This window comes from Phyllobates terribilis, unplaced genomic scaffold, assembly GCF_046119375.1.
Source record: "Phyllobates terribilis strain yellow unplaced genomic scaffold, ASM4611937v1 Scaffold_3__8_contigs__length_932513732, whole genome shotgun sequence".
NCBI classification, from domain to species: Eukaryota; Metazoa; Chordata; class Amphibia; order Anura; family Dendrobatidae; genus Phyllobates; species Phyllobates terribilis.
Genome location: NW_027362763.1, coordinates 468,172,519 through 468,198,765, shown reverse-complemented (window position 1 = coordinate 468,198,765; position 26,247 = coordinate 468,172,519). Strand labels below are relative to the sequence as shown.

General features: G+C 42.2%; 1 protein-coding gene across 1 annotated transcript; it reads right to left on the bottom strand.

The window, feature by feature from the left end:
* Window positions 1-499: 499 nt before the first annotated feature.
* On the bottom strand, window positions 500-16,235 carry LOC141259593 (uncharacterized). Its single transcript, XM_073675814.1, has 4 exons — window positions 16,086-16,235; window positions 9,234-10,201; window positions 3,271-3,321; window positions 500-2,409 (listed from the first exon to the last, which is right to left on the bottom strand). Exons 2-4 carry the CDS (start codon window positions 9,940-9,942, stop codon window positions 1,832-1,834), a joined length of 1,338 nt encoding a protein of 445 aa, XP_073531915.1. The 5' UTR covers window positions 9,943-10,201; window positions 16,086-16,235; the 3' UTR covers window positions 500-1,831.
* Between the last annotated feature and the right edge of the window lie 10,012 nt (window positions 16,236-26,247).

Here is a 26,247-nt window from a genome sequence, read left to right as displayed (position 1 = left end):
CCCCCCACACACACACACACACACACACACACACACACACCTTGAAATGCAGTAAATGGAAACAATGAATGAAGATTGGTATATGGAAGTATGCCAGTTTGAGAGAGGGGATAGCACAGAACGTATTGTCCAACACAAATCTAAAACGCGGTGGAAAATACTTAGTAAATCATTTGTATGAGTAGAAGGCCATGCACCTTTTTGTTTCTTAAAAGTGGTGGAGGGGTTACTTGATACATTTAAAAGGGAACCTGTCATGTCAGATGGAGCATGTAAACTGCCCCCAGGTTGTTAGTGATGCAATGTGCATTACTAACAATAACCTGGAGGCAGTTTACATGTTCCATCTGACATGACAGGTTCCCTTTAATACATGTTGTATTAGTTAGCTACAACAATTTTTTATTATAATCATCCTAGATAATTGCTGTAGTTGCAATGATCTACGACTCCAAATATGCTGAGTACCAATATTAAAATAACTGGATGACAAACAAGCTTTTGAGGTTTGTTCATTAAACATTTATATACAAAAAGACATGGTAGTAAAAAATAGTAGAGTGGGGGAGTGTAAGCTCACTACTCCACCATTCACCTATGCCCTCTGAGGCTCAGTCAAGGTGCAGTGCTGTCATTACATGGTGCCACCTGTGCTGGGATCAGCTAAAGCACAAAAAGGAGAGCAGCTCTGCACATTGTGGGTATGGGGTTGAGTACTTTGTCATATTTCCTGGTGGAATTGAAGGGTGCAATGCTAAAGGGGCAATTTAGGGTGTTAATTCTGTGAGATGGGCACTGTTGAGGAATAAAGGTAACAGTACAATAAACCATTGTACTTTTGGTTTAAACTGTGAGTGTGACAATTTTGTTGTGTGGGGGATACTTAGAACTCTATACTGTAGTGTGTGTGTGTGTGTGTGTGTGTGTGTGTGTGTGTGTGTGTGTGTGTGTGTGTAAGGGGGGCATTATGGGGACATCATACTGTGTAATGGGGGTTCTGGGTGCATCATAATGTGTGTGGGGACACTGGTGGCATCATATGTTGCAGCACTAAGATCTGAGAGAATAACATTACAGAATGTAAAATTATTCGTGATGAGCGAGCACCAAAATGCTCGACTTCACATCTGACTCCCAGGTCACTGCTGGGAACAAAGTTGTCAGAGTATTAAGCCACTTTTACAGACTCACAATAAAACATACAAAAACTAAACCAAAATGGATTTACTGGAAAAAGTTAGGAAACATTCTCTCGTATAATTACTAGTATATAAGGCAGAATTAAAACGAGAAAAAAAAAACAAAACAAACAAATCTCGCACGGTATTCCCCGTCGTCTATGACTACAGTAGATAAAATAGTAGCAAGGGAAATACTACTACACCCACCGGTGAATGCAATTTTAACCTTTAACTACCTTTTCTGTACATGTGGTGTGTGACATGGCGAGACACATCCAGTTTAATTTAAGAAGGAGGGACTCAAACTCACAAAGCCTATGCGGACAATGCAAGAACTGCCAAAAATTAGAAGGCAGAGAGACTTCGATCCACCCTGTATTAGACATAAAGGAGGGCCTCATGACACATTCTGTTGAATTGTTAGGTAGTGGGACTCCTAGACTCAAAGCCTGTGCACCAAGTGTAAGGCTGTGCCAAAAATTAGAAGGAAGGACTGCAATACACCCTGGAAGACACGTAGAGGAGGGTTCAAAACATTTTTTTCCCCATTTGTAAGGAGTGTGACTCCTAAAAATTATGAAGGAGGGCATCATACACACTCTAGAAAAAATTAAAAGCAAGGGCCGCATGATGACCCTCTAAAAATTATGTTATGAGTGAGGAGAAGCGGCAGTGGTGTCATCCGCAGACACTGATTGTGGACCCAAGCGTTCAGCCCACCGAGCCGGGTGCTTTGACGATATGTGTCTGAGCATGCTGGTGGTGGTCAGGCTGGTACTGGTTAGGCCCCTGCTGATCCTTGTACAGCACAGGTTGCAAATAACCGTTCTTTTATCTTCCGCACTTTCTTTAAAAAAGCGCCAGACTGGGGAACACCTAACCCTTGGCCTGGTAACTTGCCGTGTGTGGGTGCTCTGGGAAACAGTTGCCCGCCTTTTCCCTCTGGCCACCCCACTGCGCTTTCCTGCCTGTTGGGGTACTGCAAATCCCTCCCACTCTGCGTTGCTGTCCTCGCTTTGCATGGCACCTTCCCAGGTTGGGTCAGTCGCTTCATCATCCACCACCTCCGCACTCCGGTCCTCCTGACTTGTTGACTTAACAACATATCTTGTTCGCAACTGTGTCCCATCATCATCATCATCTACCTCTTGAGACACTAATTGACCTTCCCAATAGTCGCCATCTTCTGACCATGGCTGCTCAAATATTTGGTCTTTGTCAAGGACATCTGAAATGTGTGAAATTACAGGATACATATTATACAGTGACTCAGTTATATGACAAAATATAAACAATAACAAAATATGACAAAGAAAAGATACAATAAGGATATGCAAATGTAAATACATGGATCAAATAGGAGGGGAGGGGGTAATGAACAAGAGGTTCAGTGGAAACTTAAAGGGAACCTGTCATGTCTTATCTACTATTTAAACTGCCTCCATTGCGTTGTTAGTGATGCAATGTGCTTCACTTACACGCTTTTTCCATTAAAATTGGTGCCAATATCATGAGTCTATAACATTTTATACACTTATATCCTACCTGCACTTTTAGTCATAGGGGTGTGATCCTCGCATTTAGTCAGGGCTGGCACCGCCCATGCATTTGAATTTTGCTCCCGGCTAGCACTGATGTAAGTGGGACGCTTGCGCAGTATGACATGGCCAGCAGCAGCTCCCCGCGCGTGCGCTGTGAGGCTGTGTAGTTCCCAGCTTCACTGCGCATGCGCTGTGGCGAGCGGCTCCGGCCACAGTGGAGCTAGGAACTTCACTGCGCACGCGCGGGAAGCCGCTTGTTACAGCGCAAGGCTTAAAAGTCCTTACATTGGCATTCCAGGCTTGACATGTCACTTCTCCACAAGGAGAAACGTTACCCCTTGGAACCCAAGAGAGAAGACATGAGAGTGAATGAGGAGAAATGCTGGAAAAGTGGTGTTGGAGGGGGGGGGGGGGGGGGGGAATTAAACAGTGTGGTAAACATGGGGTAGCATGGAGAGGAACACAGAACTGGTGGAAGAAGATGCAGGACAGCAAGTAGAAAGCTATATATCTGGGATAAATAGTGATGTTGGGCTGAAACAAACTACCTGTATGTTCACATGAGGAGGGGGTGCTATAGGCTCTGAAGTTTAGGCGATCTGTGGAGAGAAAGATACCATTAGTATACACATAGTGATGACATGTCAGAGTGAACCAAAGTACCAAATAGGATAAGAGAGAATGTTTGGGTATCCGAGTAACAGCATGAATACAATATAGGTCAATAAAATACATTGTGACACAAACATATTGAGGATATTAAAGAAACATTACACATATGCATATCCAATTGAAGTGAAGTGATGCAGAAACCGTTGTGAACCAATAATTATACAAGACTTTATACTTGTAGTTTAGGCCACATGGTTCCATGTTTTATAAGGTATGTATCCAGAAAGCCTCTCTTACTTTAAGCCTCTGGATACAGTTACTTCCTCTTCTTGCTAGAGAGACACGTTTGATGACCTGGAAACTCAACTGTGATACGCGGTGTGAAAATGTATTATTGTTTTGCCACAACGAATATTTGATTTATGTCGTGAGATCCAGTCACGAATTTGCTGAGTTGTTTCGCCCATATAACAAGGCCAGATGGGCACTTGATGAGATAAACAAAAGTAGTCGCACAAGAAGTACTCCTTGATGGGGTATTGCTTTCCAGTGTGTGGGTGTAAAATTAACATCTTTGGTAATATTGGAGCATTGATTGCAATTGAGGCATGGGTATGTGCCCCTCCAAGTGGTATATAGAGTACGTTGGAATAGCTTTGGTCGTTGTGACCCAATGTCGGCTGTCACTAATTGGTCCTTTAAGTTAAGGGGTTGTCTGTGGCATATGAGAGGAGGATTTTGAAAGTGTGGTATAGCTGGGTATGACATATAGCAGAGACCAGTGTCGTGATGATTCATGAATCTTGTTCATAAAAGGCTGGTGTTGACAAAAGTGACTTGTGGGGGTCAGCATTATGTCAATTATGTGGGTTATGATCTTGTCGGAGTTCCTTCATGACCAATTTGTTAGGATATCCCTCATTGATAAATTTTGTTGTTCTCTCAGTGTTTCTGATGGTTCTAGGGGCTGTATCTGATGCTATACTTTGGATACAACATAGTTGCGATTTAGGTTTGATTTCTTGGTGTTGTGTGGATGGCAGCTTGCTTCCATAGGTTTGACATACAAGACAGTTGTAAATGACCCATCATCATTAATAATGACTAGTGATGAGCAGTATGTTTTGTTAACCCTTCCGCCAAGTATGCTCAGACAAGCACTGAGTAGTTACAGCTGCTCGGTGTTATGTTTGAATCACTCCCGTGTGCATGATTTGCAACTGTTTGACAGCTTTAATACATGTGAGGAATGTCTATTTCTTACACATTCCTCACATGTATTAAAACTGTCAAACAGTTGCAAATCATGCACACGGGAGTGATTCAAACTTATCACCGAGCAGCTATAAATACTCGGAGCTCGGCCCGAGCATACTTGGCGAAAGGGTTAACAAAACATACTCGCTCATCACTAATGATGACCATAGTGTCCAGAAAATTTATATTTTTCGAATCATGATAGATGGTAAAAGTGAGGCCTGGGATTATGGTATTGATCTTATTGAAGAAACATGATAGTGATTCCAGGGGACTTGTCTAGATGACAAATTTAATTATGCATCGTTTCCACACGAGGATGTGGTGTTGATAGGTACTAGTATAGATGTGTTTTTCCTCAAAGTCCACCATAAAAATATTACAGTATGGGGGAAGCTACATTTGATCCCATTGTAATCCCGGTTAGGGGTTGACAGAATTGATCTTCAAAGAGGAGTTCATTTTGGGTCAGGATAATGTGAAGGCTCAATTTTTAATTACTGTCCAAAAAGTTTTTTGTGCCACGTATCCCCCAATTGGTGATCGATACTAGTATAGAAACTGTACACGTCCATAGTAACCAGTAAACTATTAGTAGGGATGAGGCCTATGTTTGTGAGGGATTTGATAAAGTAATTTGCATTGAGTAGAAAAGATCTGGTAAATTTCACCAGAGGTGTTAAGATTCTTTCAAGAACAATGGCCAACGGGGAAAGGACAAAATCAGTGGAGGCTACGATTGGACGGACTGAGATTTTTGTGAAGGGTACATAATACTGGTGTTCTGGGGTGATGATTGGTCAAACTCCCTGAGTTTTGTGTCAATGGTATTGTTGTGGAGATTTTTCTCTAATACGATATGGATCTCGACACTAATCTCAGGTAGTGAATCTCTGGGTGTTGGAACCCAACATGTATATGATAATGTCAACCAATGCAAAGCTGTAGTTTTTGTGAGATCTACAGCACCAGCTTGACCACTTTACCAATCTCTATTCATCATAAGACAGATAAAGTTGAGTTACCCCTAATTGTTTTATGTTTGTCTGTTTTGTTTTTTTATTTGTCATCCCGTGCAATGCATTGAGTCACAATATTTTGCTTTTCATATTCCCACTGTTCAGGAATATAAAAAAAATATATAATATAAAAATTAACAGCTGCATTCGGAGATATATATATATTTATTTTCTTTTACCTCACATTCAATATTTTGTTTTCCCCCTTGTTTTTGTTTGGTACAATGTCTTAGTACCAAAGGGGCGTAAGGGTAAGAATTACCATGAGATAGATAGATAGATATAGATATAGATATCTAGGGAGATTAAAGTTTTTTTGTTTTTTTTTTGTATTTGTTATTTTTTTTTTTCTCCTCTTCAAGTTATTTTTGCTGACTACAAGTGTTTTACTTGTAAATAAAGTCAGATGTTCAAGTTAAAATTTTGTCTTCTAAAGTAACCATATGTAGATTACAACTGCTAAGAATCTGATACTGCTCTTGTTCTTTATTTCCAGGATCTGTGATGGAGCATACTCTAATTTATCAAATTGGAATTCTGGATGAGCCATGATTTGATGGCAATTGGATTGATAAACTACCTTTATGGAACATTTTCTTAGGATTTCTTGACATGAATTGACCTGTATCTGAAAATTTGTGAAAAGACCATATATTATAATCTAAATGAAAAATATACAAGATGAAAGGGCCTACAACAGAGTGTGCCCATTATAGGAGAGTATAGACACTTGCTAATATTTTGCAATAGGGTATCAACCAGCCAGTGTGATCTCCATATATTCTAATAAACAATAAGAAGATGCTTTTAATAGGGCATTGGACAGGATATCTACTGGTACCGTGTGCAGCGATGTAAGTTGCATGTGATATTTGTGAACTATTCATAATCTGAATTTATTAGATATACTCAAAGGAGTAGGGGATTATCTAAACGTATGACTAGTAAATAACATGATCATTATTTCTTGAATATATTATAAATTTGGAGTGCTTGAGACTACATCAAAAGGTATAGATGTGGAAGTTGTGTGTTCATTGGATGCACATTTTACATGTAGACATTTTGATATATTGCTATATATATATATCTATCTATCTATCTATATATATATATTATTGTTCTATACCTTATTTATATTTGTGCTCCTGTACATCTGTCACAAATTGTATAATTGCTGAAGTATAAAATGCATCTAGATAGGTATGAATGAGAGTGAATGTTGTGAGTCCAGAGATTTTTATGCCTTGTTAGTTATCCCTGTTAGTTATCTCGCTTTGATGGTGCCCTAGCGCAGTTACATATGGAATAAATGGATGATGATCCTGGAGCAGAGCGCCATTTTATCATGCCCTGGTCATAAGTTTGTGTATCATTCAGACACAAAGGGGAGTATGTTGGAACCCAACATGGACAATATCTATTGTACGTGTATTATGAATGACTGAACTCACAATTTGATCCACAAACTCAGTATAGCACTAAAGTTCATCAAAGGACTACATCAAAGAGATTGACCACGTGCTGTGGAGTCATAAAACCTATGAGGCGGGAAGACATTGTGTGTCCTGTGGTGTGGTGCCTTTTGTTCTATTGATAGAGTAAAGAGAGCACCTATATGGGAGATGGACATCTTGTCTGGCCTCTTGAAAGGTACATAACCCCTGTGGTGTTTGGATTACAAACCATTGTTCTTCAAGTTGACCTCTTCTCTCCAAGCAAAATGCAGTTGAACCTGTCCTCAGGCCACTTGATACAAAGACCTTTTGGCTATATACCAGACGCCATCAGCAGGAAGATGAAGACCACTGCAATCACGTATGACCTCTGATACTCTTGCCCATTCTGGACCTAAGAGCGCCTCCTTCAGAAGACTGTCTGCATCAGTAGCCATATGCATGTTTCTGGAGAACTCCAAAGACTGTGACCTGATTGGATGGTACCATTATGTGGAGGTGCTACAGGGATGGGCAATGTCTGACTGTGTAACTGATATAAAAGGTAGCACATCAAGCTAGTTAGGCATTCTTTGGCGGCATACCCACGAAGCATTTTCCAAGCGTTTATGCTGCGGAATTTACGCAGCGGAAACGCTTGGTAATCCGACCCCCATGGTCCACAATGACAAGCCGCAATGTCAATGCTGCGGATTTTTCCGCAGCATTTATGCTGCGCTTAAAAATCCGCAGCATGTCGGACACGCAGCGTAATCGCCGCCAATGACTTGCATTGGACCGCGTGACATCCGCATCACTGCACAAGCGGATATCACACGGTTCAATGTGCGGATGGTACCCAGGTCCGGAGGAGAGGAGACTCCTCCAGACCTGGGTACCATAAAAACTGTAAAAAAAAAAAAAAAAAAAATTCAAATAAAAAAAAAAAAAAGATTATACTTACCTTCCGATGTCCTCCCAGTGTTTTCTCCCCTCCGTCTGCTCTGCTCTATGGGTCGCGGTGTTGTGAAGGACCTGCCATGACGTCACTGAGTCATGTGACCTGTCACATGACTCAATGACGTCATCGCAGGTCCTTCACACCACCGTGAGCAGTGCAAGACACCGGACACCGTGAGCAGTGCAAGACACCGGACGCAGCAGAGAAAACATCGGGAGGACATCGGAAGGTAAGTATAATCTTTTTTATTTTTTACCATTCTTATTCTTTTTTGTTTAACTAACTTGGTCACACTATATAAATCCATGCCTGTTGCATAGATTTATATAGTGTGACCAAGTTGTCAAGCACTTTTCCAAGTGATGCTAAAATCGCTTGATAACCCGCATGCAGAAATGCATGCAAAAATGCTTGACAAACGCTTCTACCTGGCAGGAAAAACGCATGTAAAAACCGCATGCGTTTTTCCTGCCAGGGAGAAGCGGAAAAAATATGCAGCATTTCTGTATCGTGTGCACATAGCTTTCTTCTTCTCACTTCCCATCTTCTACCACCCTCTCCTTTTACCTTTTCCCTTACATTGTTCCCTCGTCCCTTAGTTAGGATATTTACAATAACATACATAAGGGAAACCTATTTGTAATAAATCCTGTTTAAAGATCCAGTAGCTCTGGTTAATTAATATTAACTGGCACCCCAAAACACAGCAGATTCTACACTGGGTATAGGCTAATTGGTTTTGCTGTCTTGCAGCTGTGAAAGTATTTGGTTTCTGTAGTAACCCTTATCCATCACAACGGAGCTGCCTGTGTCGGCTGATTTAATAATTATTTGCTTGCATTGAACAAGGCTGAGGGCAGCCTGTTCATAGGTTTTGAGGTTACTTTGGCATCCTGGGACTGTTTTAGCACCTCAGATTCATCTGTGTTGACCAAAGACATAAAAGTTTCAACAGGATGGTTAGTTCTAGGAGGATTTGCTGGTGACCTAGTTGTAGGCTGGTAAAAGTAGAATGGTTGAAGGAACTTTTTGGTGGGACCTCCAGAGAAGCCTGGTCAGAAAAATGTGCCTTCAGTCGCACGGTGTGATAGAAGGAATGCAGTTCTTGATCAAGAGAAAATGTATTTAAGGCGGGGGTTGGGCAGAAGGACAGGCATTTCTGTAATAAGTTCAGTTCACATTAAGTGAGTTTATGGGATGAGATATTGTAGATGTGAGGTGCCTACCTGTGATGTGGACTGCATCATTGGACCTTTGGTGCCGTCTGCTGGCCTGCCGTTTCGATTTCCTTTGGAACCTAAAAAAAGGGTTTTGTTGATTAAGAGACTGGTCACTTCCAGAACTGGAGGACTCTGTGGAATAATATGTGCGAGGTTGTCGTGTAGGTCTGTAGAATTCTGTGGATTGCCATCGATAGACCTGACCAGATGTATAATCTTCAGTATCTCTGATGAATTTGCTGCGTTTTTTGGATTCCAATCTGGTTTTAAATTCCCTAAGATTCTTGTCCACCTTGGACTTGATGGTTTGCCAATTCTGCAGAGTGCTTGTATTAACATGTTGCTGTTCGATGCTTTCTACTTTTTGCTTTGCCTCTGTTACAGCGGTGTGTAAAAATTCCAGGGTAAGTAGAATTAGGTCCATAGAACACTTATTGAGAATAGCTTCAAACTTATTACAGTAGTCAGGTTGATCATGGAAAAGGGTAGGGCGTAAGTGGGAACGTAGATCCCTAGGAATCCGCTGCACCTTATAGTATTCTGCGAGGGTGGCGTTATGTAAATCCAATGAGATAAAGTGTCTTGATGCTCGTTCGTAATCTCGGGTCTTGATTTCTCCTGTCGGAATCTGGAGAAAATGGCCAGATGATGCGACTCGAGAGATGATAGCGCTGGCTTCAGAATCGTTGTAAGTAGCCGTTGGTAATGACGACATTTGTGCAGTGATGAACAGGTCCAATGGTCAAATTTGTACAAGTTAGATGGAGAAAGACCAACAGCACAGTCCTGTTAAATATAGTGTGCTCGAGGAAGGGACTCGTGGTCCAGACTAGTCAAAGTAGAAACTTCAGCGCCACAAAAAAAAGAAAATGGGACTGTAGGTTGTGCTGCAGTGTTATTTATTTTGATCCGTCAAGTAATCAAAACCAATATGGTCCAACGTTTCGACAAAGAGCAGTCTTTGTCAAGGAAATCTGAAGTGCGTGAAATTACAGAATAGATACATATTATACAGTGTCTCAAGTGATATATACAAAATTATATACTAATAAATACAAAAATTATACAAAGTAAGATGTAGAAAAGATATAAAGAGGATATGCAAAGGTAAATACACGGACATGGATCAAATGGGAAGGGGGGGGGGGGGGGGGGGGGGACACAATGAACAAGAGGTCCAGTGGAAACTTAATCACCATCACCTATTATAGTAGGTAGAAGCTTAATGGAGCAATAACGTAAATAGTAAGGAGGACCCAGAGGACATATAGGGTACAATGAAGATGATGCTGAAGTTGGCTTCTTATTCAGGAGTTTCTTATTCTGCAATTTCTTTATGTTTTTCTCGACAAAAAAAATAAATCACAATAATAAGATACAATGCAGCAAGGTGCCCCGATGTGAATACGCTTAACTCCTTTCTGACATGTGCTGTACTATTATGACACGTCAGGTCCCTTCCTTTGGTGCAAGCTCCAGCGCAGAGCCAGCACCTTTCCGGGCACATGAAAGCTGATCTGTACAGCTGTTATGTGCCCCTAACAGCCGCAGTTGGAATTGTGATCCAAGTGTACAATTTGAAGCGCTTTCTTATGTTTCTATTGCAGTAATGCTGTTTCAATGTATTAGAGCAATCACACTTAGCAATTTAGGAGGCAACTTTGACCCTTTTTTATACTTTATGATCTGTACAGCTGTCATGTGCCCCTAACAGCCAGGGCTGTGGAGTCGGTAAGCCAAACCTCCAACTCCTCAATTTCCATGACACTGACTCCAACTCTTCATACATGGCTCATGTTTAAGTGATAAAATTTACTGTAGCACAGATTCATCTCAGCTAAAAGTTTAGACCTTTAGATCAGGAATAGGACAGACATTTATAGGACATTTCATAACTTTCCCAAATCCTTATGAAAAAAAATATTCCCCACGAACTGCATTGGACTACTGTACCCAGTTTATTATATATTTTAGGAGTTTGAGTCAGCCCATTTTATATACTGACTCAGATTCAGACTCCACCAAAATGGACACTGACTCCACAGCCCTGCTAACAGCCGCAGGTGGAATCTTGACCCACCTGCGGCTATTAACGAGTTAGATGCTGCTGTCAATCTCTGACTGCGGTATTTAACTTCCGCAAACCGGACGCGGGTCATTTGCCCCTCCCATAGACTCCCGTGTCACATGACCGCAGGATGCCGGTGGGTTGGCATTACAACCCAGGGTCCGCAGAAGACCCCTGCGATTGCCATTTCCAGATTACTATGAGCACCTCCCAGCGGTCGGCGCTTATAGCATGTGAGTATTTCTGCTACACACAGGGGATCAGACAATTGCTGCTTCTAGTCTCCCATCTATTGAAGAATGCAAAAATTAAAAATAGTTTTTAAAAAAATATAAAAAGTTTAAAATCACCCCCATTTCGCCCCATTCAAAATAAAACAATGAAAAAAAAAAGATCAAATATACACATATTTGGCATCGCTCAGGTCAGAATCGTCCGATCAATCAATACAAAAATTAATTAATCCGATCGGCAAAAGGCGTAACAGAAAAAAAAAAATCAAAACGCCAGAATTTAGTTTTTTTGGTCGCCGCTACATCGCAATAAAAGGCGATCAAACATCGGATCAACCCCAAGATGTTATCAATAAAAACGTCAGCTTGGCGCAAAAAAAAATAAAAAATTAGCCCTCACCCCGTCCCAAATCCTGAAAAATTGAAACTATGGGTCTTGGAAAAATGGCGCTATTTTTTTTAACCACTTAAATAAAAATGAACCTATACATGTTTGGTATCTAAGAACTCGTAATGACCAGGGGAATCATAACGGCGGGTCAGTTTTAGCATTTCGTGAACATAAAAAAAACAAACCTGTGGTATTGCACTTTTTTTGCAATTTCACCGCACTTGAAATTTTTTTCCCCCGTTTTCCAGAACATGATATGGTAAAACCAATGATGTAATTCAAAAGTACAACTTGTCCTGCAAAGAATAAGCCCATTGCCATATCGACCAAAAAAATCAAAAAGTTATGGCTCTGTGAAGAAGGGGAGCAAAAAACGAAAATGCAAAAATGGCCCAGTCACGAAGGGATTAAAAGCAGCTATAAAAGTCATAAAACTGGCACTGAAGGGCTTTATTTAAAGGCAAAGTGGGCAAATAGCCAATTTTCACAGATTTGACTATTTGCCCACTTTGATGCCCAGAACACATTCGGGCCAGGCTGGAGTGACCTGAATTAGATGTGGGGCACCACTATCTGGGTGCCTGCAGTGTGAGATCAGTGGCACAAAGTAACTTAACCCTTTCAATAAAGCCCTTCAGTGCCAGTCCCATTTTTGTGCCAGTTTTATGACTTTTATAGCTTCTTTTAAACGTATTCACAAGTGGACTATTTGTCCACTTTTATGCCCGTTCTGATGCCCAGAACACATTCAAGCCAGGCTGGAGTGGCCTGATTTTGATGCGGGTTGTCACTATTTGTGTATTGGTGGTGTGAGATTAGTGGCCCAAAGTCATCTAAGCCCTGTAAAACACCAGTTACTTATTCAAATTGACTATTTGTTCACTTTGATGCCAGTTATGATGTCCAGAACCCATTTGGGCCAGGCTGGAGTAACCTGAATTTGATGCTGGAATCACTATGTATGTAATGGTGGTGTGAGATCAGCGGCCCAAAGTCTTTGAACCCTTTCAATAACATCCTTCGGTGCCCACTTTGATGCCTATTTTTGTGCCAGTTTATAATTTTTGTAGTTGCTTTTAAGTGTATTCATATCAGGGAACCTCGCTGCATTGTATTTTATTGTTGTATTTTTTTTTTTTTTGTCGTTAAACCTGTAAAAAACAGAAAAAAGCAAATTGCCAAATAAGAAACTGGACGAATAAGAAACCAACTGCAGCATTGTACAATGAAGTAAAATAACTAATATGTATAGAAATAACCCACACCATACAGGAGGAGGGGAGTATCTGAAACAAGAATAATACATCCTGAAACTTGGATTGAGGGAGTTAACCCCTTAAAAGCCCAGGGCGTACTAATATGTACCTGCGCCCCGGGCTTTAAGAGCCAGGTATGTATTAGTATGCCCTGTTGATTTCGCCATCACACAGGCTGTGCGGACGCGATCGCAGCTGGGTGTCAGCTGATTGTCACAGCTGACACCCGGTGCTATGTGCTGGGAGCGGTCCAGCACCGCTCCAGGCACATTAACCCCCGCAATACTGCAATCGAAGCTACTTGAGTTTGCATCGGGTGCTCGGGTATGCACGGAGTATCGCGGGTGCTCGAGTGACAAGCTCGAGTCTCCGCCCCATATGCTTCGCGGCCAAAAAAAAACAACTTGCGGGGATTGCCTGCCATGCACAAGCGATCACCACATGGTTTTTTAAATAATCATGAAACATGTGAGCGGGTACTTCAGCATGTCACTCGAGCAAGCACAATACATGGTGCATACCCGTGTACTTGATGAAAACTCAAGTAGCGAGCACTTGCGCTCAAGACTAATGACAACTTATTCAATATGATGACCTAATTTTATCAAATTCTGTGTAGTTCCTCTGGGTTCAAAATGTTCACTATACCCCTTGATAAAATCCTTGAGGGGTGTAGTTTCCAAAATGGGGTCACTTGTGGGGGGTTTCCACTATTTGGGCACATCAGGGGCTCTCCAAACATGACATGGCGTCCGCTCTCAATTCCAGCCAATTTTGCGTTCAAAAAGTCACACAGTGCTCCTTCCCTTCTGAACTATGCCGTGCGCCCAAACACTGCATTTTCCCCACATATGGGGTAATGGCGTACTCAGGAGAAATTGCACAAAAGATTTTGGGGTCCATTTTCTCCTCTTACCCTTGTGAAAATAAAAAAATTGGGGCTAAAACATTGTTTTTTGTGGAAAAAGATAGATTTTTTTTATTTTCACGGCTCAATGTTATAAACTTCTGTAAAGCACTTGAGGGTTCAGGGTGCTCACCACACATCTAGATAAGTTCTCTGAGGGGGTCTAGTTTCGAAAATGGTGTCATTTGTGGGGGTTTTCCACTGTTTAGGCACATCAGGGGCACATCCGCTAATTATTCAAGCAAATTTTACATTCAAAAGGTCAAATGGCGCTCCTTCACTTCTGAGCCCTGCCGTGCGCCAAAACAGTAGTTTTTCCCCACATATGGGGTATCTGCTTACTCAGGAGAGATTGCACAACAAGTTACATGGTGCAATTTCTCCGGTTACCCTTATGAAAATACAAAACTGGGGGCTGAAAAACATTTTTATGGGAAAAATGTGAACATTTTATTTTCACGGCTCAATGTTCTAAACTTCTGTGAAACACCTGGGGGTTCAAGGTGCCTACCACCATCTAGATAAGTTCCCTGAGGGGTCTAGTTTCCAAAATGGTGTTACTTATGGGGGGGATTCACTGTTTAAGCACATTAGGGGCTCCCCAAACGCAGCATGGCGACTGCTAATTATTCAAGCAAATTTTACATTAAAAAAATGAAATGGCGCTCCTTCCCTTCTGAAACCTGCTGTGCACCCAAACAGTGGTTTTTCCCCACATATGGGGTATCTGCATGCTCAGGGGAAATTGCACAGCAAATTTTGGGGTCCAGTTTTTCCTGTTACCCCTGCGAAAATAAAAGAAATTGGGTCTAAGGTAACATTTTTGTAAAAAAAGTTAAATGTTAATTATTTTCTTCCACATTCCAAAAATTCCTGTGAAGCACCTGAAGGGTTAATAAAATTCTTGAATGCAGTTTTGAGCACCTTGAGGGGTGAAGTTTTTAGAATGGGGTCACTTTCGGGTATTTTCTGTCATATAGAACCCTCAAAGTGACTTCAAATGTGATGTGGTGCCTAAAAAAAAAAACGGTTTTGTAAATTTTGTTCGAAAAATGAGAAAATCACTGGTCAACTTTTAACCCTTATAGCTCCCTAATAATGATGAGCAGTATGTTTCGTTAACCCTTTCGCCAAATATGCTTGGCCGAGCACCGAGTATTTACAGCTGCTCGGTGATATGCTTGAATCCCTCCCGTGTCCATGATTTGCGACTGTTTGACAGTTTTATTACATGTGAGGAATGTCTATTTCTTACACATTCCTCCCATGTAATAAAGATGCCAAACAGTCGCAAATCATGGACACGGGAGGGATTCAAGCATATCACTGGAGCAGCTGTAAATACTCGGACAGAACATACTCGCTCAACGCTACTCCCTAACAAAAAAAAAATGTTTGTTCCAAAATTGTGCTGATGTAACGCAGTCATGTGGGAAATGTTATTTATTAACTATTTTGTGTGACATATCTCTCTGGTTTAAGACCATAAAAATTCAAATTTTGAAAATTGCTAAATTTTTGCCAAATTTCCATTTTTTTTTCACAAATAAACGCAAGTGATATCGAAGAAATTTTACCACAATCGTGAAGTACAATATGTCACGAAAAAACATTCTCAGAATCAGTGGGATCCGTTGAAGCGTTCCAGAGTTATTACCTCATAAAGTGACAGTGGTCAGAATTGAAAAAATTGGCCCGGTCATTAACGTGCAAACCACCCTCGGGGGTAAAGGGGTTAAAGCAAAGGAAAGGAGGAAGGGGGGAGAAAGCAGTGAGGCAGAAGGATATGTAGAACTTATATATACATACATACATATATAGAAAGAGTATACAAGGGGTTAATTCAGTCAGCAGAATGGAATATATGAATGAATGATTTACAATACATGCACATGGTGTATAGAGATGTAATAGTAATAAATGCATATGGAGATACGAGTGCGTACAGGAAGGTATTGCAGGTAGTGTACACATACATACATATACACTGGACAGCTGATTACCTGTGTGCAGCAAGGAAATACTGCCGGGTATAAGCCGTGGGACTGGTGCGAGGCCGCCGCTCCGGGTGTATCGGGCACACACTGCTACAAATGCCCGGAAGTGATCAGGGGCCGCGTCGTATACCGGAAGTGACGTGAATACAACGTAGCTGATTAAACAACAAGGCAGTGTGGGAGAGGCTCGTGCGTAGCGTCACTGATGTGGGCGTGGCCTAGATAACAGCGTGTGGAGAGACTAAAGAATGTGGGGCTCCTGGGGGGTTACCATGGAGACTCGTAGTAAGCGGCGTCCAGAGAGAGAAGAAGCCATGAGATGGAATGTTGGAAAAGGATGGAAGAGGAGGAGGAACACAGATAGTGTGACTGATGCTGGAAGCAGGGAGCCGGGGCAGGGAGAGGCTGCAGGACAGTGACTAGATTAGCGATATATGTGGGCTATATGTTGGGCTGGACGCTATACTACCTGTATGGTCACATGAGGAGGGGGTGCTATAGGCTCTGAAGTTTAGGGATCTGAGGAGAGAAAGATACAATTAGTATACACATAGTGATGACGTCAAAGTGAGCTAAGGAACAAAATAGGATAAGAAAGTAACTGCATGAATAGGATATAGGTCAATAAAACACATGGTGACACAAACATATTCAGGATATTACACATACGTACATCCAATTGAAGTGATGCAGAAACCGTTGTGAATAGAGATGAGCGAGCACTAAAATGCTCGAATGCTCAGTACTCGAATGGAGCCGCTCGGGCGGGCTCAACTCCAGCAACGAGTATAATGGTAGTCAATGGGAAGACCCTGACAGAACGGCTGGGAAGGGGGTAGAGACATGGCTGAAATGGATGGAAATAGCTCTCAAGTGACATGGGAGCAGCATGCCATGGATGTATCGCTGATTCCAGGTCACTGCTAGGAACAACGTTGAGTATTACGCAACTTTTACGGACTGACAATAAAACATACAAAACCGAAGATAAAATGGATTTTACAGGAAAAAATGTTAGAAAACATTCTTGCTTGTACAACAACTTGTATAAAATACAAAATTAAAAAGAGGGGTGAAAAAAGCCTCCTCCACCCCTTAACCCCCTCATGGCATGCGCCGTATATGCTGCGTTCCCGCAAACCGCCTTATATATACAGCGCAGTGATCGCACAGGCTCACGTTGAGGGCCACCGTGATCGAGTGCGGGTGTCAGCTCTATATGAGAGCTGGCACCCTGCAGCAACGGCCAAGATCGGTGCTAGCAGACACATTGCACAGTATCAGATCAGCGATCTGTCGCTGTAAAGATCATGTCCCATAGTGGTGGAAGACGGCGAATATGAAATTTCTCATATCTTGAATTCTAGATGGCATAGAGGGAGATTACAGTATCTTGTCTCCTGGAAGGGTTTCGGTCCTGAAGACAACTCCTGGGTAAGGACGGATGATGTCTCTGCTCCTAGGCTTGTTAAAGCTTTCCACAAGAGGTTTCCGGATAGGCCTGGAGGATCCAGAGGATCCTCATAAAAGAGGGGGTGCTGTTTTTCCATCTTGTATTTTGCGGTCATGTGACCATCTGCCTTTATATTCCAGCTCCGCCCTTTTGGCTGTGCTGGACTTCAGTGTTTGACTATTTCTCTAGCCAAGTGTTTTGGTGCCTTTCTCTGTCAGTTTGCTTGGTCCTTCTGGGACCTTTAGTACCTTTTTGTCAGTTTGTCTTTTGTGTTCTGCAACAACTTCTCTGTTTAGGAGGTGTACCATTTTTGTCCCAGTCCTTAGTTCTTTTAGGGACCCCTCTCCTTATGCTATAGGTCTTCGTTCAGACTAGCCGAGGACTAAGGCGGGTCTGTTTGCTAGGAACAGTCAGCCCGCTACATCGTAGGGATTCAGCTTAGTCTTACTGTAGGGACAGCTTTACCCTTCTTTCCTTAGTACTTGTTGCAGATCATAACACCCCAGCAGCCCTGGCTTCATTGTCTTTTTGCTTCGGAGGTTGTGACGTCATCTCTTGTGGGAGAAGTCCTGCAACAAAGAGAGGACACCACAAGCCTCCCATGTGGCAGCTCTTTCCCGGAAAGCCAGGTCGTCCATCTGACTGGTAACTGACTCTTAATAACTTTATATCTTTTGTACCCCTACTATTGTGTTTGCATCTCTGACCATTATGTATGTATAACCCTCATGTATATAGTGTATTGTCTAGTGTGCCCCTAAGGTGATTAAATATATAATTTAACCTTGGGCTGCTCTTTTATCTCGATCCACGAACCCTCCCATCTGTTGTTCGGTTCAAATAAACACGCTAACGGGCTGGTTTCTAGCCTGATATAATTCTGTTATATCTAATAGAAACTGGTGGCAGCTCTCCCAGGCCGACCAGGCTCTGCTTCACTGGAGCTAGTGAAGGAGCCTCTCAGCCTGTCACGGGTGTGAGCGAGTGTGGTGCCACGTCAGTGACTGAGTGGACCACCTCTTCTCACTCCCTGGTGCCTTCCTGTACCCGTGTGGACAGGGTATGTCTGTGTAGAACTGTACCAATCTGACCTTACGCGTCCTTGAGGGGATGCGGAACATCACGTTGGGGCAAAGGGCAGATCCGTATCACGTGCTCCGTCTGACGTAATTGTGACATCAGGTGGGTGGCGGGGTGTGGATCCATCACAATTGGCAGAGGTGGGATTCTGTGTGGTCTCTGCTGCCATTTCTTCACATTGGTGGCAGCGGTGGTATTCTGTGAGGTCCCTCTGGTGCCATTTTTTCACATTGGTGGCAGCAGTGGGATTCTGCGGTGTCCCTCTGGTGCCATTTCTTCACATTTGGTATCACTGTAATCGCACCGACTCGAAAAATAAAGTAATCTAATCACTTATACCGCACAATGAACAGTGTAAGAAACAAAACCAATTCTTCACCTGCTTTGATTTGTTCATTCTGCCTCCCAAAGATTGCAGTAAGGCTCGACGCACATTTATCTTGCACTCTATGCTAAGCACTTACACTGGGGTTTCCATGTAAATCTCTGAAATACATGATTCAGACGGAACCCCCAGAGGAAGATTCCCTATAATGAGGCAGATGGAGGCACTGTGGACTCTGTCTGGCCTGTGATCCGGAGGTGTCAGTCTTTTAAGGCATGCATAAAAGTTCGGCCCCAGTTATGTGCACTTCTAAAAAGAAGGACACTGCTGATCCGAGGCCAGACAGTCCAGAGTAACTCTGCTGCCTCATTATAGTGAATGGATCCATCGGGGGTTTCATCTGAATCACGTCACTCAGAGATTTAGATGAAAACTCCAATATAAGTGCTCAGCATAGAGCGCAGGATAAATATGATCCAAAATGTTATGTAAAATGTTCCAATAAAAGCTTCAACTCTATCTACAAAAAAAGTCCCCACTCAGGTCGTCATCTGTCAACAGAAATATAGAGGGCTTCCACGTTATTGGTAGTACAAAAGCTAAGAAAAAGCGCTATGGTGTCACGGGTGTGTCGCCACGAAGATCGTCACGATTACACAGCCTGACTTCTCGCAGCTGACTTTTTGGTGCTTTGTGTTTTTCGGCAGTGAGGGAGTTAATTCTCTCTCTCTCTGTGCTAGACGAGGTCCAGCCTCGCCCAGCTGCAATCAATGCTGCTGTAGTGAGACTCCTTCAAATGCCTGCTGGTCTGTTAGGGAAGTGTCGGTGAAAGCATTTCATGCAGACTAACAGAGCGGATCGTGGTATTTGGAGTTTCAGAGATAAGTGTATTTGGAGCGTTTTTTCCCTTCCTCGCTTTATCATTTATCTCCTTTCCCGTTGGTGTTCCCTCTGTTGTAGTTGTGTAGTTTTTGTATGCAAGGTGGTTTTGGTTTTTCCCTTGTACTGTCTCGTTCGTCTAAGTACTGTGTGTGGGCATATTATTACTTGTCCCCTTTTGTTGTGATCGGGGTCCTTCTCAGGACTAGATTACTTAGGTGCAGGGATCCTCAGGAGGTAGGGGTTACGCTGGCGGCCTGGACCTCTGTACCTTTAACAGTACCTCCAGGTTGAGGGATTAGTCAGGGCCCCAGCTTAGGGTCAGTTTAGGCCCCCTACCTCCAGTATACAGAGACAGCGTGACATATGGCTCCTTGCCTCACAAAATAAATTCAGCAAATTCTGCGCTCCCAAATCCAAATGCGCCCCTCCCTTTTGAGCCCCAATGTGTCTAAATCACATTTAACATCCACATGTTTAGCATTTCTGTAGCGATGAGAGCCTGCCTAATTTACGGGTGTGTGTCTCCAGAAGCATGAGCTGGACACTACAACGTACTGGCCACTACAATGTACTGGTTACTACAATGTACTGGTCACTACAATGGCAGTTTGCAATTTTCACTCAGCAACATCCACTACTACTTGTTTCTGGAAAACACCCATGGAGTTAAAATCATCACTACACCTTTATATAAATTCCCAAAGGGGTATAATTTTCAAAATGGGGTCACTTGTGGGGGATTTCTACTATTTAGGCACATCAGGGGCTCTCCAAATGCAACTTGACACCTGCAGACCATTCCATCAAAATTTGCATTCCAAAATGTCACTCCTTCCTTTCTGAGCCCTGCCATGCAAAACCAGTGGTTTTCACCTACATATGGGGTATTTGTGTACTCAAGAGAAATTGCAAAACAATTTTTGGGGTCCATTTTCTCCTGTTACCCTTGTGAAAATGCAAAATTTGGGGCTAAAAAAAACATTTTTGTGGGAAAAATTTGATTTTTTTTTATTTTCATGGCTCAACGTTATACACTTCTGTGAAGCACCTGGGGGTTCAAGGTGCTCACCACACATCTAGATAAGTTCTCTGAGGGGTCTAGTTTCCAAAATGGTGTCACATGTGGGGGGTTTCCACTGTTTAGGCACATCAGGGGCTCTCCAAATGCGACATGGTGAAGATTAATTGTTCCAGCAAGTTTTGCATTCCAAAAAGTCAAATGGCGCTCCTTCCCTTCCAAGCCCTGCCGTGTGACCAAACAGTAGTTTTCCTCCATATATTTGGTATCAACATACTCAGGAGAAATTGCACAACAAATTCTATTGTGCAATTTCTCTTGTTACCTTATGAAAATGCAAAATTTGGGACTAAAAAACATTTTTGTGGGAAAAATGTGTTTTTTTTATTTTCATGGCTCAACGTTATAAACTTCTGTGAAGCACCTGGGTTTTCAAGGTGCTCACCGCACATCTAGACAAGTTCCCTGAGGGGTCTAGTTTTCAAAAGGGTGTCACTTGTGGGGAGTTTCCACTGTTTAGGCTCATCAGGGGCTCTCCAAATGCGACATGGTGTCCGCTAATTATGCAATCAAATTTTACATTCAAAAAGTCAAATAGCGTTCCTTCCCTTCCGAGCCCTGCCGTACTCCCTAACAGTAGTTTTCCTCACATATGGGGTATCAGTGTGCTCAGGAGAAATTTCACAAAACATTTTGGGGTCCATTTTCTCCTGTTACCCTTGTGAAAGTAAAAAAAATTGGGTCTAAAAGAAAATTTTTATGAAACAAAAAGATAAATGTTTGTTTTTTCCTTCCACATTCCATTAATTCATGTTAAGCACCTGAAGGATTAATAAACTTCTTTAATGTGGTTTTGAGCACCTTGAGGGGTGCAATTTTTAGAATGGTGTCAGTTTTGGGTATTGTCTGTCATATAAACCCCTCAAAGTCACTTCAAATGTGATGTGGTCCCTAAAAAAATGGTTTTCTAAATGTTGCTGTAAAAATCAGGGCTGTGGAGTCGGTAAGCCACAGTTGTGACTCCGACTCCTGGATTTTATCAGGTTCCGACTCCGACTCCGGCTCCGACTCCTTCATAAATGGCCAATTCGTAACAATAAATTTACTGTTGTAAAATATTAACATCGTGCTTATTCAGTTTCTCACCATCATATAAGTAATCAGACCACTTAGAGCAAAAACTATATTTATTAGAATACAATTAGAATATAGCAAATAACTTTTATAAACTTTTCTAAACTCTTGTAAGTAAATATGCAATAAACACTGTTATGCAGTTAATAAGAAGAAATCTATAAATTTGTCCTCAGAAAAAGTATTTCCTCTGTCAGATCCTCCTTCATGGATGCCCTCAAATCTGATCTAATTATTTTGAGAGCAGAGAACAACCTCTCTACACTAACTTGGGTTGGTGGCAAAGCAGTAACCACTCGGGCAACATCTCTGACAATGTCAGGATACAGAGGAATCGCTTGTTGCACTGTTATTTTTGATGAACGGTCAAATTTCTCAATTTCTTTTAGTGCACATGAAAAATTCTGCTGAAATGTACTGGCTGTGTTCTTTGATGGGGATGACTCTTCTATGCGGGAACGCTTTGCACGGTCCTTGTGATCCAAATATTTTTCGAAATTAAATTCTTCATCAGTTGATGATGAGGGTGAAGATGTGGCAGGACGACCAAATTCTTCTTGTTCCTCCTCACTGTTCTGCAACCCTTTCATCCTTACTGCTATTTCAAACAGAGCTTCTTTTCCTTTAGTTAGCTGTTGATCATCTAGAAGAATCCGATGCATTGGGTCTACATAAACAGCTGCCAAAAGAATGTTATTTTGTAATAGTAGCTCCTCTCTCCGTTTCATTGATGTAGCAATGCCACTTGCAATTAACCCTCCTCTTTGGGACAGGCGAAACATCAGGTTCTTCCACTCCTTTAAGAAAATACCTGGAGTTAAGTCCTCTGCTTGTAATTTTTTAGTCACTGTAAATGGGTGCTCTAGCAATTTTTCCAGCTCAGTCACCTGATTCCACTAACTTTCATTTAGCGTCAGGTGAGGGTTAGCCATGTCTACAAGAAAGGTTTTCAGTTCAACCAAGCGCTGAATCATTCAGTAAGTACTGCCCCATCGTGTGGCTTGATCAATAATTGCCCCTTTTCCAGCAGTCTCTTCAAAATTGAGTCAACTTTAGGGGTTCTGGCAACAGTAGCCAATTTTCTCACCTTGCCAATCAGTGCAGCAGCATGTCCTTCTTGCAGACTGTCTCTTATAGCCAGCTGTAGCGTATGCACAGCACAGCGCATGTGATGAATGAAAGAACGTATTGACACAGTTTCAACAAGATCATCTAAACTATCATGTTGCTGTTCATCTGAAGCAACTTCAGTTTGCTCCTCAGTTACAATACTGTGTTCCTCTATTTCAAACATTTCTGTGTCTGTGGACCCAGAATGTTCTTCTAGCTGCTTGTCACCATCATTACTCTCATTCATTAGCTTAATAGTACTTATCATATTTGAAGCATTGTCAGTTACGACAGAAAGAACTTGTTCTTTTTTAAGTTCATAGTCTTGCAGAACCTTTTCCACCAAGACCTGGAGAAACTCACTGGTGTGATGAGCTTTGGTGTCTTTTACTGCCAATGTCTTGGTAACTATTTCATTTTTGTCACAAACAAATCGGACATTGATGGCAAAATAGTTCACTCTGTGACGTGTGCAGGCATCCATTTTAAGAAACAGAAAGCGTCCCTTGAGAGTTTTTTTAAGTTCTTCCTTTTGTTTAAAAGCTTCTTTGATTACTAATTTTCTAATACTCTCTCTCTCCAGAGAAACACCAAGCTTGCGGGCCATTTCCCCATTCAGACACATAAAAGCTGGTCGTGAAAATAATGAAATAGGCACACTATCCTTTACAACAAGCTCTATGATCTGTTTTTTTAAATGTATCTACTGTCATTGTCACAGTAACTTTGTCACTGACAAAATATCTTGCAACTGATGGCTGCAAAGTTCTCTGCTCCTTTGTTTGGCTGGAAGAGCTGGGCACTGGTTCATTGGTTTGGATGCAGTCTTTCTCATCCACTGCTTTCAGTACTTCTGGATGAAAGCGCTGTAAATGTCTCTTTAGGTTAGAAGCTCTGGTAGGAGCATTTTTATCTTTGCCTGAATATGCACTGATCTTGGCTTCACAGCATTTGTTTTCATCTGGATCATTTGTCATACACTGACAGACATAATGTTTTCTATCTTGAGTGATGGTGAAATGTTCAAATACAGCTGATTTAATGTGACGCTTCTTTGACATTCTCAGGTTTTTAATTCTGCATTCACAATCCAAATGACAATTGTTTTTCCTAAAAACAATTGTACAAAATTATTGCCAGGTCGTACAACTGATATAGTGGTCAGTAATACTGTTATTCCTCATGTACTCACAGTTAACTGATGCAAAGTTTGTTGAAAGGATAATACTTCTTACAGTCTTCCTCTTCTGAGTAGCAGCTGTGAGATTCTTGGAAGATGCACACCTAGTAAACATCTAGTCTAGAGGAGGAGCTTTACTACTAAGAATTTGCAACACATTTTCACTTTCAGTTTCATACATTGTAAGTAGGGGGGTTGGGGCAGCATGAGGTTAACCAAGTATAAGATTAGATAAGGGCAGTGGAGAACAGTGACACACAAGAAGTAAGAAATGTCTCTATCTCCAGCAGAACTGCTTATCACTGTTGTTCATAGTTTGATAGAACATATATATTTGAGTAATATTTATAAAATTCATATGAAAGTTCAATTATGAAATATTTATAAATTTTTTTTAAAGCTGGAGTCGGAGTCGGTACATTTCTACCGACTCCGACTCCAACCAAAACTAACTCCGACTCCACGACTCCGACTCCGACTCCACAGCCCTGGTAAAAATGAGAAATTGCTGGTCAACTTTTATCCCTTCTAACTTCCTAACAAAAAAATTATGTTTACAAAATTGTGGTGATGTAAAGTAGACATGTGGGAAATTTTATTTATTAACTATTTTGTGTGACATAACTGATTTAAGGGCATAAAAATGAAAAGTTTGAAAATTGCAAATTTTTGCCAAATTTCCGATTTTTCACAAATAGACACAAGTCATATCAAAGAAATTTTACCACTATCATTGAGGTTCAATATCTCAGATTTACTGGGATCCGTTGAAGCGTTCCAAAGTTATTACCATATAAAATGACACTGGTCAAAATAAAAAAAAAATTGGCCTGTCAGGAAGGTGAAAACAGGCTTTGAGGTGAAGGGGTTAATAGCCGAACCATCTCTCACTGTATTTCTCCGTTGCCTTTGACTACAGTAGATGAAAAAGTAGAGGGGTAATAAAACTACACCCACCGGTAGTTACCGGTAAATCTATAATATAATCGTACAAGCGTCCCTCAGTCTGAAGCCTCTACAGACTGCGCAAGCGCGACGTGCCTGCGCAGTCTTGACCCCACAGAGGAACGCATCCCCATCCTAAACGAGGAGTTTAGAATGGAGATTGTGGCCCCAGAGATCGCGGTATGCGTAAGCACTGAACACATACCGCGATCTCTGGCACCCTAACAACTCACCACACATCCAGGAGACCGCGCTGTGTCTTCGGGCCGGTAGCTGGGAGATGAATGCGCCGTCGGAATCGGCGAATGCGCATAGCGCTATCCGGCGCTATTTTACTGAAGACACATTTGCAGAGTGTCTTCAGTAAAATGGCGCCGGACAGTGCGGTATGGGCACGCGCGTACTCCGGCGCTTAACTCCTCCCCCGGCCTCCGGCAGAACAGGACGCGGCGGCGCTGGAGCACAGGGAAGAAAGGTGAGTATAAGTGTTTTTTTTGTATGTGTGCAGTGTGAAAGGGATGAGGGGGCCACACATACCAGGATTGGGGGATAAGGGGGCCACACATACCAGTATTGGGGGGTGAGGGGACCATGCATACCAGGATTGGGGATGAGAGGTGCCATGCATACCAGGATTGGGGATGAGGGATGCCATGCATACCAGGATTGGGGGCTGAGGGGGCCACACATACCAGGATTGGTGGACGAGGGGGCCACACATAACAGGATTGGGGGATGAGGGGGCCACACATACCAGTATTGGGGGATGAGGGGGCCACACATACCAGGATTGGGGGATGAGGGAACCACACATACCAGGATTGGGGGATGAGGGGGCCACATATACCAGAATTGGGGGATGAGGGGTACCATACATACCAGGATTGAGGGGTGAGGGGTACCATGCATACCAGGATTGGGGATGAGTGGTGCCATGCATACCAGAATTGGGGGTTGAGGGATGCCTTGCATACCTGGATTGGGGGGTGAGGGGACCATGCATACCAGGATTGGGGATGAGGGTGCCATGCATACCAGTAT